This window comes from Rana temporaria, chromosome 5, assembly GCF_905171775.1.
Source record: "Rana temporaria chromosome 5, aRanTem1.1, whole genome shotgun sequence".
Taxonomy (NCBI): domain Eukaryota; kingdom Metazoa; phylum Chordata; class Amphibia; order Anura; family Ranidae; genus Rana; species Rana temporaria.
Genome location: NC_053493.1, coordinates 96,071,351 through 96,084,866, shown reverse-complemented (window position 1 = coordinate 96,084,866; position 13,516 = coordinate 96,071,351). Strand labels below are relative to the sequence as shown.

The 13,516-nt window shown below is 42.9% G+C and overlaps 1 protein-coding gene across 4 annotated transcripts; it reads left to right on the top strand.

Annotated features, from left to right (window-relative positions):
- The first annotated feature begins 1,353 nt into the window (after positions 1 to 1,353).
- HNRNPA2B1 (heterogeneous nuclear ribonucleoprotein A2/B1) lies at positions 1,354 to 12,198 on the top strand. 4 transcript variants are annotated; one of them, XR_005749400.1, is made up of 12 exons: positions 1,354 to 1,504; positions 2,542 to 2,652; positions 3,999 to 4,145; positions 4,253 to 4,463; positions 4,558 to 4,659; positions 4,796 to 4,876; positions 5,001 to 5,063; positions 6,975 to 7,094; positions 7,247 to 7,405; positions 8,489 to 8,582; positions 9,816 to 9,933; positions 12,111 to 12,198. XR_005749400.1 is itself a non-coding variant. In XM_040352890.1 (11 exons), exons 1-10 carry the CDS (start codon positions 1,499 to 1,501, stop codon positions 8,560 to 8,562), a joined length of 1,050 nt encoding a protein of 349 aa, XP_040208824.1. In that variant the 5' UTR covers positions 1,354 to 1,498; the 3' UTR covers positions 8,563 to 8,582; positions 8,769 to 9,343. The 4 variants fall into 4 exon arrangements, 3 of the variants coding, with proteins under 3 accessions (XP_040208824.1, XP_040208825.1, XP_040208823.1); XM_040352890.1 differs by lacking the exons at positions 9,816 to 9,933; positions 12,111 to 12,198 and adding an exon at positions 8,769 to 9,343 and having other exon boundaries at positions 7,247 to 7,381; XM_040352891.1 differs by lacking the exons at positions 9,816 to 9,933; positions 12,111 to 12,198 and adding an exon at positions 8,769 to 9,343 and having other exon boundaries at positions 1,355 to 1,504; positions 7,277 to 7,405.
- Positions 12,199 to 13,516: the final 1,318 nt, after the last annotated feature.

Genomic DNA, 13,516 nt, shown 5'->3' with positions numbered 1-13,516 from the left:
AATCCGGCTCTGACCAAGTTTCTCGCTGAATTCTGCCGAGAAACTCTGTCGTGTGTACGAGGCCTTAGGCCCCTTTCACATTGAGGAGTTTTTCAGGCGGTACAGCACTAAAAATAGCGCTGCTATCCCGCCTGAAAAACTCCTTCACTGCAGACTCAATGTGAAAGCCCGAGGGCTTTCACACTGAGGTGATGCGCTGGCGGGAGACAAAAAAATCTCCTGTCAGCAGCATCTTTGGAGTGGTGAGAGGAGCGGCATGTATACGCTCCTTCCCATTGAAAACAATGGGAAACCGCGGCAATGCCCTTCAATAGAGGCGCATTGCGGGCGGTATTAACCCTTTATCGGACGCTAGCGGGGGTTAATACCGCACCGCTAGCGGCCGATTCCTGCGGCAATCTCGGCAGTATAGCGCCGCTATTTTTAGCGGCGATATACCGCCACCGTGGCTACAGGTCCAATGTGAAAGGGGCCTTTTTTAGACAGGCAGATTGCGGATTTGTCTCTTTGGCTAACGATCAGCAGGTGCCGGAGGACAGCGGGTACCGTTCACCCACCAATTGGCCTCTGCTGTGTGGAAACAAAACACCGGCGGCACACATGTGCCTACCCGAAAGTGTCAGATCGCGAATGCGCTACCCTGTAGCTGTAAAACTGCCATGGGGCGGACCTGAAGCCATTAACTCTTTGTGTAATCTCGCGTGAAGCCATAAATGAATGCAAAAAAATCTTCTTCATTGCCAGTGCTTTAATGAATGCAAATACTCTACATTTCTGCGCTAAAATGTAAATCGCTTTTTCACTTGCGGCTGTATACTGATCATTGTATGTCTGAGCTTTATGTATCGGTGTGCATGGCTCCCATAAAGAACAATGCCTCCAGATTCAGATCAGTAGAACACGTGCTCTTTTTTTCCTCCAGTGTTCATGAGGCCTATCTAGAGATTTTACTGCAGGATGGTGTGTATTGTCCCCGGATGGAACACAACCCCCCAGCACCCATTTCCCTCCCATAGAAGAAGAAAGCGGCCCAGCAGACAATAGAATGAAATCTCCCACAATCCCTCGCGCCTGCCCCCCCACAGCAACCCCCTCTGCATTCGTTTCACGTCCACGGGAAGGGCGTAGCCGTATTCACAAAGCTCGCCTCAGCCTACGCAGCCCCCCATCCTCTATTCACAGCCCGCTCCTTTACGAACATTGGCCCGCCCCCTGCCGAGCGCCATTATCATTCTAAAGAGGCGCCGCCATGGCAACGCCGCTCGGGTTACGCTAACCACCAGCCTCTCGGGTACCGCCCTCCGCCCGCCATTGGCTGAGCCCACGCTTTCTAGTGACGTAGAGAGGCGTAGCCAAAGCTGGCGAGAGAATTTTCTAGAAGAAGCGGGGGTTGCTCTTTCGCCATTACCATCGAGCCGTCGTCCGGTGTGCATGCGGGGAGAGTTGTCCTTCCGTATATAACATTCTAGCATCTCGGAGGTCGGTGTGGCCGGACAACATGGAGGTGAGTGAGGCAAAGGGGGTTGTATGCGGCTCGGTGCTTTGTCCCGGGTGTGTGCGGAGCGGGAAGGGGGAGACCGGCTCTCTGTATGAATGAATGAATGGCGGGCGGGGAGGAGACCGCGCGCGGCCTGGGGGCCCGGCCATTGTACAGTGAGATGTGTCCCGGTACTGGGAGAAGAGGAGGGGGAGCCGGCTCGGCGCTGCTCCTGTAATGGCGGCTTTGCTCTCTTATTGGCCGCCATCTTGTCTGTTCTGCAGTGTGAGGCTGAGATGGCCGCGAGCACCCCCCTCCCCCCACCATGTTACCGGGGGACATGATTGTCATTTGTCAGCATATGATGAATCTGAGTGTATGGAGGGATCTGATCATCCACCAGTTAATGGAGAATACACATCACTTATCACATTCTGCAGCACTGTGCATGGCAGCCAACCAGTGCATACTTTTCTTTTTCACATTTTACATGAAGATGGAAGTGGATCAGTTTTGTGAGATGGAGAATGATGGTTGGTGAGCTGCCTGCACTAACGCGTGACAGTGATTGTATGACTGGCAACAGATCATTATCTATGAACATTGCTAACCGGCTCTGCATACAGAACACTCCAATAAGGAGTTCCTCCTTTACTGGCTCCTCTAATATGAATACCAATCATGCCAGGGTTCCTCCAAAGGTGGTTCAGGGTTCCATGGATATCTAGGGGTTCCTCCCCCATAGGTGGGTTCCATGGATCTCTGGGGGGCTTCCCAGGGTTCCATGGATCTCTGGGGGGCTTCCCGAGCAATTTCTTACTAGGTTTAATGAGGTATCTCTTCTCACTGACCTCACACTAATGTGCCCGAGTTATAGTTGGTTTTAGTGGGGCTTCCCTGAGACTGCAAAGTTATTCAAGGGGTCCTTTGTGTTGAAAAGGTTGAGGCCAATTTTTTTTTTCTAATAAAAAAAAGGGGGGTGGGTGCAGCCCCCCCCCCCCCAGAAACAGTGGTTGCTGTGTGAGCCCTTTCTTTATAGATCTCATCTTTTGTGTCTTTTGCAGAGGGAAAAGGAGCAGTTCAGGAAGCTTTTCATTGGAGGACTCAGCTTTGAAACGACAGAAGAGAGTCTGAGGAAATACTACGAACAATGGGGGAAGCTGACAGACTGTGTGGTGAGTAGATGAGCTATGGCGAGGACATTGTGCGCACCCTAGTGTAACTGTTTTTTTTTTTTTTTAACTGATTTGGCAAACTTGTATTATTGGCAAGTGCTTCTATACGTAGGGGTTGGTTCAGGGTTTTATGCAAATGGAAAACCAATACTACTCCCTCGTTCACACCGGTGCAACTTGACATTTCCAAATTGAATTACAAGTCGCACCCCATTTCCGGCAATGGAACTGTTCAATTTGTCACCTCATGCTGCAGTGACTTTGAAAGGTTCCTACGCTACATCTGATTTTCATTGCGACTTGCGTAGGTTTTTGTTAAATGAAGTCGGAGCTGCAAATCACACTGATCAGCAGCTTTGATGACATGCTGGAGTAACTTTTTTTTTTAAGCGGGGGTTCACCCAAAAATCAACTTTCTGACATCTGCAGTATTTTTTATTTTTTTTTGTACTTATTGTTTTATCAGCCGTTGTTATCCGGCTCTGAGCGGGGATTCCTTCCGGGTATAGGTGTTGCTAAGCGGAGTTGATTGACGGGCTGCTAAATCGCGTCACGCCTTCCGAAAATACCAGACGTGACACTCGGGTGTTTACGGCGCCTGCACAGTCAGCCCTACACGGCAGGCGCAGTATAGCGCCGTAAACACCAGAGTGTCACTAAGGGTATTTTCGGCAGGCGTGACGCGCTTTAGCAGTCCCGTCAATCAAATCCGCTTGGCTTAGGAACGCCTATTCCCCGCAGAAATCCCCGCTCGGAGCCGGATAACAACGGCTGATAAAACGATAAGTACAATAAAAAACCCAGCATACTGCAGATGTCAGCCGTATGCTGGATCTAATGGCAGAAAGTTGATTTTTGGGTGAACCTCCGCTTTAAGCTGCTTTGAACCAGGGCTTGATCTCTAATCCTTTGTTGGCACAGACCACAATTGTCCATTATAAAAACTGTATGTACATGAACAGTACACAGGGTTAATGATAGTAAGCATAAATCCCCCCCCCATTGATTTTTCTTTCACTTGACTGTAAAACTACCAATGTGCTATTGTAGGCCCCTCTCATTCAATATGCTGCTTTGAAATCCACAATATCAATCTTTGCCTCTTAACACCGGCATCTGGCTGCTTGCAGTGAAGGTGATGTCACTCACCGAAGCTTCCCATTCTTGTGAGAACACTTGCAAGATTTGGGGTCCTTTGAGGGACTCGCAGTAAAGCTGAATGACCTAACCCTAAGATCACTGAATATGGTGACTGGGGTTTTTTTTTTTTTATTATTTTTATTTTTTTTATTATTATTATTATTCGAATGTGCCTTTTTACAAAGTGATGCTGTTTTTCCTCCTAGGTCATGAGGGACCCTCAAAGCAAAAGATCCAGAGGTTTTGGATTTGTAACCTTTTCATCCATGAATGAAGTGGATGCAGCAATGTCGGCTCGCCCACATTCTATTGACGGTAGAGTTGTGGAGCCGAAGCGTGCTGTAGCCAGAGAGGTAATAATGCTTGTTTATGCACCAACCCTGTTTCTACCACTTGACAGCTGCATTGTTTTCAGAGCTGTTATGTGTGAAAGGAGATTCAAGTATTCTTTTAATTTCAGGAATCTGCTAAGCCTGGTGCCCATGTTACAGTTAAGAAACTCTTTGTTGGTGGTATCAAGGAAGATACAGAAGAGCATCACCTTAGGGAATACTTTCAGGAATATGGAAAGATTGACAGCATAGAAATCATCACAGACAAACAATCTGGCAAAAAGAGGGGCTTTGGTTTCGTAACATTTGATGACCATGATCCAGTTGACAAAATTGTTTGTAAGTCTTTCTTTTTTCTTAATGTATCTGCATATAAATGCAAAAAGCAGGCATTTTTGAAGTTTGACTTTTGGTATTTTGTTTTCTTTCTTAGTGCAAAAATATCACACTATAAATGGACACAATGCAGAAGTCAGAAAAGCTTTATCAAGACAAGAAATGCATGAAGTACAGAGCACAAGGAGTACCAGAGGAGGTGAGCATTAGATTCCCAATTGCTGTCGCAGCTGCTTTATGTTGACAATGTCACCAAATATTTATGGTTGATGGTCGGCAAGCGTTGTACGCTGACACTTGAATGACCCTAAATATGCTATGCTCTTGGTTTTTAGGCAACTTTGGCTTCAGTGATTCACGTGGTGGTGGTGGTAACTTTGGACCAGGACCTGGAAGCAACTTCAGAGGAGGCTCAGGTAAAGTGTCTTCGTGTGTCTTCGTGTGTCTTCGTGTGTCTTCGTGTGTCTTCGTGTGTCTTCGTGTGTCTTCGTGTGTCTTCGTGTGTCTTCGTGTGTTAATTTTTTATGTACTTTTAAACAGATAGCTATGGTGGTGGACGAGGTTATGGGGATGGATACAACGGATATGGTGGAGGCCAAGGAGGTAAGTCATTTGCCACATGCTTCAGACACCTCCGACTCTTGGCTCCCATAGAATGCAGATCTAATTGCCTTGTCTCCCAACCATAAACAGAATGGGGTCGGTTAACTCACTAGTGTGATGGTGGCTCTTGGGGCAGTGTGCCATTTGATACAGACTCGATATTCCCATCCCATAGTTTTAGCGACACTTTCTGGTCACTGGTAGGATGCTTTTAACCCCCACTGGTGGCTGAGGAAAGGGTTAATGGCGCCCGTATTGCCAGCACTTCGGCAGCGCTGCCCATTTCAGTGGGCAGGGGTGGTGTAGGACCACCCGACTGCTAAAGTGTGAAAGCGGTCGGGCTTTCACACTGGGGTGGCTTGAGAGGCACTTTACAGAATATATATTATATAATTTTTTTTTTTTTTTTGTGGAGGGTCTTGGCATGCAGATAAACTGTCCATTGGGAGAGGGGTGGTTTCTGCTGCTATACTGGGCCTTGTATAGCCCAATTTCTACAGTTATGACCTCAGTCTTGACAAATAGTAACCACCTAAGGACCGCACAACTATATACGTTTTTGGTTTTAAAAGGGATATCTCAGTAATGGCGGCAGCTGCTGCCACAACCGAGGTATCCATCTCTTCAGGCAGCAGTCCTGTAAACGATAATGGTGGTCTCTGCGGGAGATTCGCCGCGAGATCACCATAATCACCAGTGGGGCCCTCCACCACTTACCGGAGGCGAAAGGGTCCATTTTCGTGCTGGGTATGGATACGAGAGGGCAAGATGGCCCCCACCCATCTCCATAGCAGCGACGTCGAAACGTCACTGAAACATACATCTGAAACAAAAATCAATTTACTTTGTTTTTTTATTTGTATTGGTCTAAATATTTAAGAGGACCTGTCTTGCTTGTCTATTACAAGGGATTTCTACTCTACATTCCTTGTAATGAGAATAAGTGACTCAATTAAATAAGGTGTAAAAAAAAAAAAATCTAGTTAAATAAAATTAAATAGACTTGACGAGCTCACGCACAGAAGCAAACGCATAGGTTAGTAGCGACCGCATATGAAAATGGTGTTCAAACCACACATGCGAGATATCGCCACGATCGTTGGAGCAATAATTCTAGCCTTAGACCTCAAAACATGCAACCTGTAGAATATAATTTTCAAAAAAGCCTGCAAAGCGCTTTCAGTGTGAAAGGGGTCTTAACCTCTTAAGGACCGAGCCTGTTTGTTTTAAAAAAAAGTCTAAAACAGGCTCGGTCCTTAAGAGGTTAAGACCCCTTTCACAATGAAAGCGCTTTGCAGGCTTTTTTGAAAATTATATTCTACAGGTTGCATGTTTTGAGGTCTAAGGCTAGAATTATTGCTCCAACGATCGTGGCGATATCTCGCATGTGTGGTTTGAACACCATTTTCATATGCGGTCGCTACTCACCTATGCGTTTGCTTCTGTGCGTGAGCTCGTCAAGTCGATTTAATTTTATTTAACTAGATTTTTTTTTTGGATTTTTTTTTTCTTTTTTTTTTACACCTTATTTAATTGAGTCACTTTTGTATTAAGAAAAGCACCTGTAAACTGCCTCCCAGTGTGAGTGCGGTGCGCTCTCCAGTCTCTGGTGTGGTCCTAAACTGCCCCTTCCATTGAAATCAATGGGCAGCACTGTCAAAGTGCAGTGGCTCTTTTTGGGTACCCTTGACCCTTAGGGTTAAAAGCACCCCGCTCCCACACAGTGCTGTTTAAAATGAGCATTGCTTTACCGCTAGTGTGGGGCGCTCTTCAGTGGGTCTAGGGGGTTTGTTAAACTGTGGCTAATGCACTGCATTATATACTCCAGTTCTACAATTGTCTTTATGTCTAAAATGCCTAGAAAAAGCCTATGATTATCTGCCTAATTATGGGCTTCCTGTTTTTCTGCAGGTGGAAACTTTGGAGGTGGACCTGGCGGTTATGGTGGTGGCCGTGGTGGTTATGGTGGTGGTCCTGGTTATGGCAATCAAGGTGGTGGATATGGTGGCGGATATGACAACTATGGAGGAGGTAAGATACTTTGTACATTTTAGGACACTAGGATCCATTCCCAAAACTTTATGGACTTTTTTTTTTTTTTTTTTTTTTCTCCCAGAAATGTGGTTGCAATTTTTAAATCTTATGACTTGGCTGAGAATATTTTCTTTATCTCTTTTGTATAGTGAACTCTTCAAATGAATCTGTTGCTACAGGTAACTATGGAGGAGGAGGAAACTACAATGAATTTGGAAACTACAATCAGCAGTCTTCTAATTATGGCCCTATGAAGAGTGGAGGAAACTTTGGAGGCAGCAGAAGTATGGGAGGACCATATGGTGGAGGTAGAATTGGTAGTCATAGGCCTTTGGGTGTTACATAGTACACATCAAGCTGGCCATACATTACATTTCTTCAATTTCCTTTAGCTTTAACTATATAGTGCAGAGGCTGGCCTGACTACATATAAATTGAAAGTGTTTAGGTCTGACCTCATTATATGGTTTTTGGTAAATCGAAAGAAATTGTTTAATGTATGGCCTGCTTTCATTAAGGCTCCATTCACATCTAGGTATTGCTAGCTTACATGCATGGGGGGGGGGGGTTTGTTTTGTTTGTTCTGCATTTTTGCAGCATTTTTATACAGGTGCTTTGAAGTTCAAAAGGTCACCAATGTTAAAAGCGGTTAGACTTTTAATCTGTCAAAGCTCATGTACTTTTTTGAGCGACGGGCATTTTTTGCCTTGGGGCCACTGAAATTAACAGGATTGTTTTGGGTGTTTTTAGAGCTGAGGCTTGGAGCGGAAACGCCTGGATGTGAACGGAATGTAAAGATCTTTTCATACACACTTCAGGAGTTTAATTTGACCTAGTGGAGCGTAATGCATGTTATACTCAGAAGTTCATTTTTCTCCCGTCTATGTGGGACACAGAATTTTTTTTTTTTTCTGTCCCAATGACCACAGGTAGGGATTGAATAGTAATGCGGGCAGATCACATACCAGAAGAGATCTCTAGCTTATCTATTTAAAAAAAAGAAATCTTACTGGCAGAACGGCACAGAGATCATCTGCTTTCCACACCTTCCTCTTGGTGTGTTCTGCTCTTTGAATTAGGGGAAGAGACCATCACTGCTTGGTGTGGCTCCTACCAGAATAGAATTGCACACATTTTCTAGCTAAAATTCCCAACTTCCTGTGGGGAAATGATTGCATTTCTCCTCAGATGGTAACACCCATTGTCCCCAGGCATTTTTTTTGTATTTAGAAATGACAGACTTTTGAGTTTATTCTGATCTAAGGGATCACAGTGTAGATCTGAAATTCTCATCAAACATCCAATCACTTGCAGTAGAATTTAAATAGTCACTTGTTAACATGGCTGAATGTGTAGGTCAGGGTTTTAAAAACAAATCTTGCCTTTTCCAGGCAACTATGGCCCTGGCAGTGGCAGTGGAGGGAGTGGTGGTGGAGGATATGGAGGAGGAAGAAATCGCTATTAATTCCACATTGTCACTTCTGGGTAAGTAAACAAAGCATCTTCTGAATCTCTTCTCTCTTTTTTTTTTTTTTTTTTTTATTTATTTTTTTAAAGATATGAAGAGTTCTTTAGCTACAGGTTAAGCTTATCAGGATAGTATTGTCTTTTTAAACTGGCTAGCTGGATATCGTCATAACCTATTTTTACTCTTTACTTCTGTTGAAACAGGCTTCAATGTATAAATAGGAGAGGATGAGAGCCCAGAGGTAACACAGCTGCAGGTTATCGAGATTACAAAGTTAAGGAGTCATTATCTCAGTCATGCGTAGAACATGCAGTGATATGACAGAAGACACCAGAGCAGATACAGAGAGCCATTTTGTGAATGGAATGGATATATTTAAGTACATACCTTTACAATGGAGGAAGGACTGTAAAATATGCCTTTTTTGAGACAGTTTTTAGGTTTTTAAATGTTTATTTGTAGTGGTCATTTGTAAAGAGTGCAACAGCATTCCTTTTTGATAATGTTCAATTTAAGTTGCAGGTAACGTGACACTTTTATAAGATTTATGAACAGTCAAAGCAACTAGCCAGGATCATGGTGTAATATGAGACTTTTTTTTTTAACTTTATTTTCATTTTAAATTTCAGTGTGTGTATAGTTCAAGCTGTTGTACACTTTCATTTAATAAAAAAAAAATTCGAAAGGAAATTCTTGTGTCTTTTTAGCTGTATGTATTGAATTGTCAAGGAAAGGTGTAGTACAAAGTGTTGTACAAAATAAAAGTTTTAAGTGTTAATGTGTGTTTTTGCAAGTTGTAAGGAGAAAAGAACCTAGATAACAAGGGCTATCTCTACAAAGAGAAGCTCCTGTTTAGATCTTTTAGATGCAGCTGCTTCATCCATGGCGAGTAAAGGAGCTTTCTACCCAGCAAGGGACTCTACCCAGGGGCACAGGTCTAGTGCAAGAGAAGCAATGGGTGCCGCCTCTAAGCTCAGTCGTTATTATCACTGAGCTAAAGTTCTGGATAAAGGTTTTACTACACTAGATTTAAGGAGGACAACGAAAGCTGAGGGGGTAGAGCAAAGTAGTGCTAAGCTTCAGTTAAACTTCTTTAGGTAAGATCTGTTTTCTTTCTATTAACACATCAGTTTACAGTATAGTTTCTATTTGAGCATTGTAAAACTTTATGTATAATATTCTAACTTTGTTCAATGTTTTGTAAGTCTAAGGTTTTTTTTTTTTTTTTTTTCTCTTGCTGGAATTTTCAGCATTGTGGTTTGAGAAGTGGACAAGCAGTCTGACAAAGGCTGAACTTCGTTTCAACAAGTGAAACCATGTACACTCAAGCGGTCCCAAATTTTGAAATCTTACAGGATGCTGCTACAGGTAACTGAATAGAGGGAAGACCCTTCTAAATTATTTTGGCTTCTAAAGGAGGGTTCACAAGTGCCCATTGTTTGTCCTGTCCTAGAGCACAAAGACATTCATATTTATGCAGGGGGACTCTTCAATGGAAGCCCATTGTGCACTGAAAGGGTTAGTTGCCCATGATTGCTAGGATTTTAGACCAGGCAGAACTGCTTGGCAGTCTCCCTGCTCTGGCTGCTCCAGCGGCGGTCTCTGCATGAAGCTGCTTGGGGTGGAGTCTCCGTTTCAGAGCCTACATTAGAGACCCTAATCTTGTTTTGGAAGCATCAGAGCCAGTCAGTTTAGAGGGGCTGCAGGGACCCTGCTGGCATGATTAAAAAAAAAAAAAATGCTTTAACTTATCTACCTAGTTGGCAATTTAACAATTTTTGCAGGTGGCTCCTGTTAAGACAATCTTTTACAGTGGTATTTGCAAGGATGGGGCCACCTACATTAAGAGTTCCTGGTTTAGTTCCAATAAACACCTATAAGCCAAGTTTTGGCCCATCAGGGTAGTTTCTATTGCAGAACAAGACTGGGTCCTTGAGTGTGAGAGATATAGATAGATAGATAGATAGATAGATAGATATCTATCTATCTATCTATCTCTATCTCTATTAAAAAAAATCTATATCCCGATGCCACTTTAAGTCGAGTACAAGTACCGATTTTTTTTTTTTTCCCAAGTACTTGCCGATACTTTTTTCAATGTTTGACAGATGAGGACTGATAGGCAGCACTTATGGGTGGCACTTGTGGGCACTGAAATGCTGCCAAAAATGACAGGATTTAAAAAAATAAGCTGGGCTGCAACTAACAATAATTTTCATAATCTGTTAGTTGGCCGATCGGATAATGGCCTTAAAAAAAAAAATTGCATTTAAAAAAAATTTGGGATAATTTGTTGGGCAGATTACAAAACACAAATTGCCGCAAAAACACATTGCATGCTTTTCTGCAGCTTCTCCATTGAAGTATATGGCACCGTCTTGCATTAAAAAAAAAAGTCCTTGCTTTTCTAAATATGCAGCAGCTGAAAGAATCATGGATGTGAACGTGTCCCATAGGGAAACATGTAAATGAACTGTAGTGTTTCTGCAAAAAGCGCCAAAAACCGAGGTGTGACCCCGGCCTGAGATGTTTAATAACATAATGGGGGTTAAAAAAACAAATGTACAAAGAGCAAATCGCTACTGTAAGGGGTTCATTTTTTTTCTGTTGGACAGTGAAAGTAATATTTACAGTAGCAATTTGCTTTTTTGTAATATAAAGGGCTAATTTTCATTTTTTTAACTCCATTATATTACTGCCCAATCGATTATGAAATTAATTGGTTACCATTTTCATAATCGATTAGTTTCGGCCCTAGCTGCATTGCCCATCTTGGTACACCCTGCTGCAGTAAGCAGCAGCAGACATCTTGTTACACCCAGCCCATATAGCTCGGGCTGGGTGTAACCAGATGTCTGCTGCTTACTGCAGCCGAGTGCAGGGTGTACCAAGATAGGCGTAGGGACATTCCTCCGCTGATGGCTACCGAATGTGACCGCACCGGTCGTTGGTTCTGATGCGCCCTACAGCCCTGCCAGCTTAGAGTTCCACTGCAGGTGAGGACTTGCTCTGTGCCTGCCCTCTCCAGACTACGCCTGCACTTTCCTTCCACAGACTCAGCCTGCCCCCTCTCCAGCCAGACTCCGCCCACCCTCCCCAGCCACTGACTCCTCCGGCCATTCTACACTAAAAAAAATCTACTCAAGCAAATGCTCTGTATTGGTTCAGATACTACCCTAATAGAGATATCTCTGTCATGTAAAACTTCTATGCACCCAGTGAAGTGAACAGCCTCTGATACACAGGGATGAACCATATCTCCCTACATAGGTTTGACATGTATATCTGCTGTCTTCACATTTTATATACTGTTTAGAAAGTTCAGATTGTGTTTGATTTTCTGTTTAACACCGTGTCGGGAGTTAAAAGGAACGGTTCAGAGAGCTAAGAGACTTGGCTCATTGGAGATGTAATAAAACACTGCAGATATGTAGGAGATCAGATTTACATTTTTTTGTAATGATGGGCAGTACTCTACTGTATCAACGAAGTGTGTGTAGTTTAATATATAAATTATTTAAACTAATATATTCTTTGTCTAACAGGTCATTTCTGGAGCAGGTAAAAGTGCAAATGGAGACTTGTGCAGTATTCAAAGTAACTTATTGGAGCTTTTATGGCCCAGACTTCAAGATGCAGTTACTTGAAATTAACTGCCAGTGGTGGCTTTTTTAAATAACTTTTTGTGGAAAGCAGACTGGTTCTGTATAACATTTATTTTTTGTAGTTTTTAATAAACACTTTTTTAAATAAATGGTAATTGTCTTTTTTGTATTTGCAATGTGTTTTAATCATCTTGCTTAAAAGGGTTGTAAAGGTTTGTCTTTTAATTTATAAATGGGTTCCTTTAAGCTCGTGCATTGTTGGTTCACGTACCTTTTCCTTCGATTTCCCTTCTAAATGTTTTTATTTGAATTTCTCACTTTTTGTTCTCCTCAGTAAGCTTTCCACCACCTGAGCCATGGAAAGTAATTTAGAAACAGCTTACTGAGGAGAAACAGGAAGTGAGAAATGCAGACAAAGGGGGGGGGAGAAAACATTTAAAAGGAAAAGGTAAGTGAACCAACAATGCACTAGCTTAAAGTAACCTATTTAGAAAATAAAAAAACCTTTACAACCCCTTAAATACTATGAATTTCTTAAGAGCATGAATGAAGAGCAGAATACAATTAAGCATGCCTTTAATGGAATAACTGAAGTGAGAACTATATTCAAAGTGGGGGTGTGTTTAGAAAATGGACAAAACATGCCTAGTTTTGATGACCTGGATTTATGCGGCAGAATTTTATTTTTTACACACAAACTGGGTTATAAACCCTCCATAACACTGGCTTGGGGGCAATTGAACATTTTTGCAGATGTACAGTAGGGGGGGGAATGATTTCTCCCCATAGTATTTGTACAAGCTTCTGCGGGGACCTAAACCAATTTTTCTAGAAGGTGGATCTATAAAGTGGTTTCTGAACCCCTTTGACTTCAGTGGTTGCCAACCATAATGGACCACTAAATTCGCAATTTTGAATCCTGCAGCCTGCTAACATGGGTTTTGCTTGCCTTATAGTGCTGTCTCTGCTGCCTTAAACACAATCAGGATCTCCCCTTCTTATCCAGCCATGTTACCGCTCTATCGCACAGTTTGATCAGTGCTGCAATTGGAAGTTGCCAGTATCAACTGTCGGCACGCATTGCAAACAGTGGATCATATACATTAGGCACACTGTTGATTTGCGATGGGACCACCAAAATGTTCTGGTTGGTGATTTCTGCTTTACACACCTTTTGCTGAATGACTAGTCTTCCACTTTAAAAGAACAAGCTAAAAATGCATTCCCCCTTTTTATTTCAGCAATATAGTGTTTTTTTAAATTTAAATAACCCTTTGTCTGGATTGGGCAGTTCCCAAAAATAAATTCAGTAACCCCTCCTGTCTTCCACCGCCCACATTTGCTAT

Coding starts and splice junctions, on each gene's coding strand:
- HNRNPA2B1 (XM_040352889.1), top strand. Junction 4,660..4,795: donor CACAAGGAGTACCAGAGGAG/GTGAGCATTAGA, acceptor CTTGGTTTTTAG/GCAACTTTGGCTTCAGTGAT. Junction 4,877..5,000: donor CAACTTCAGAGGAGGCTCAG/GTAAAGTGTCTT, acceptor ACTTTTAAACAG/ATAGCTATGGTGGTGGACGA.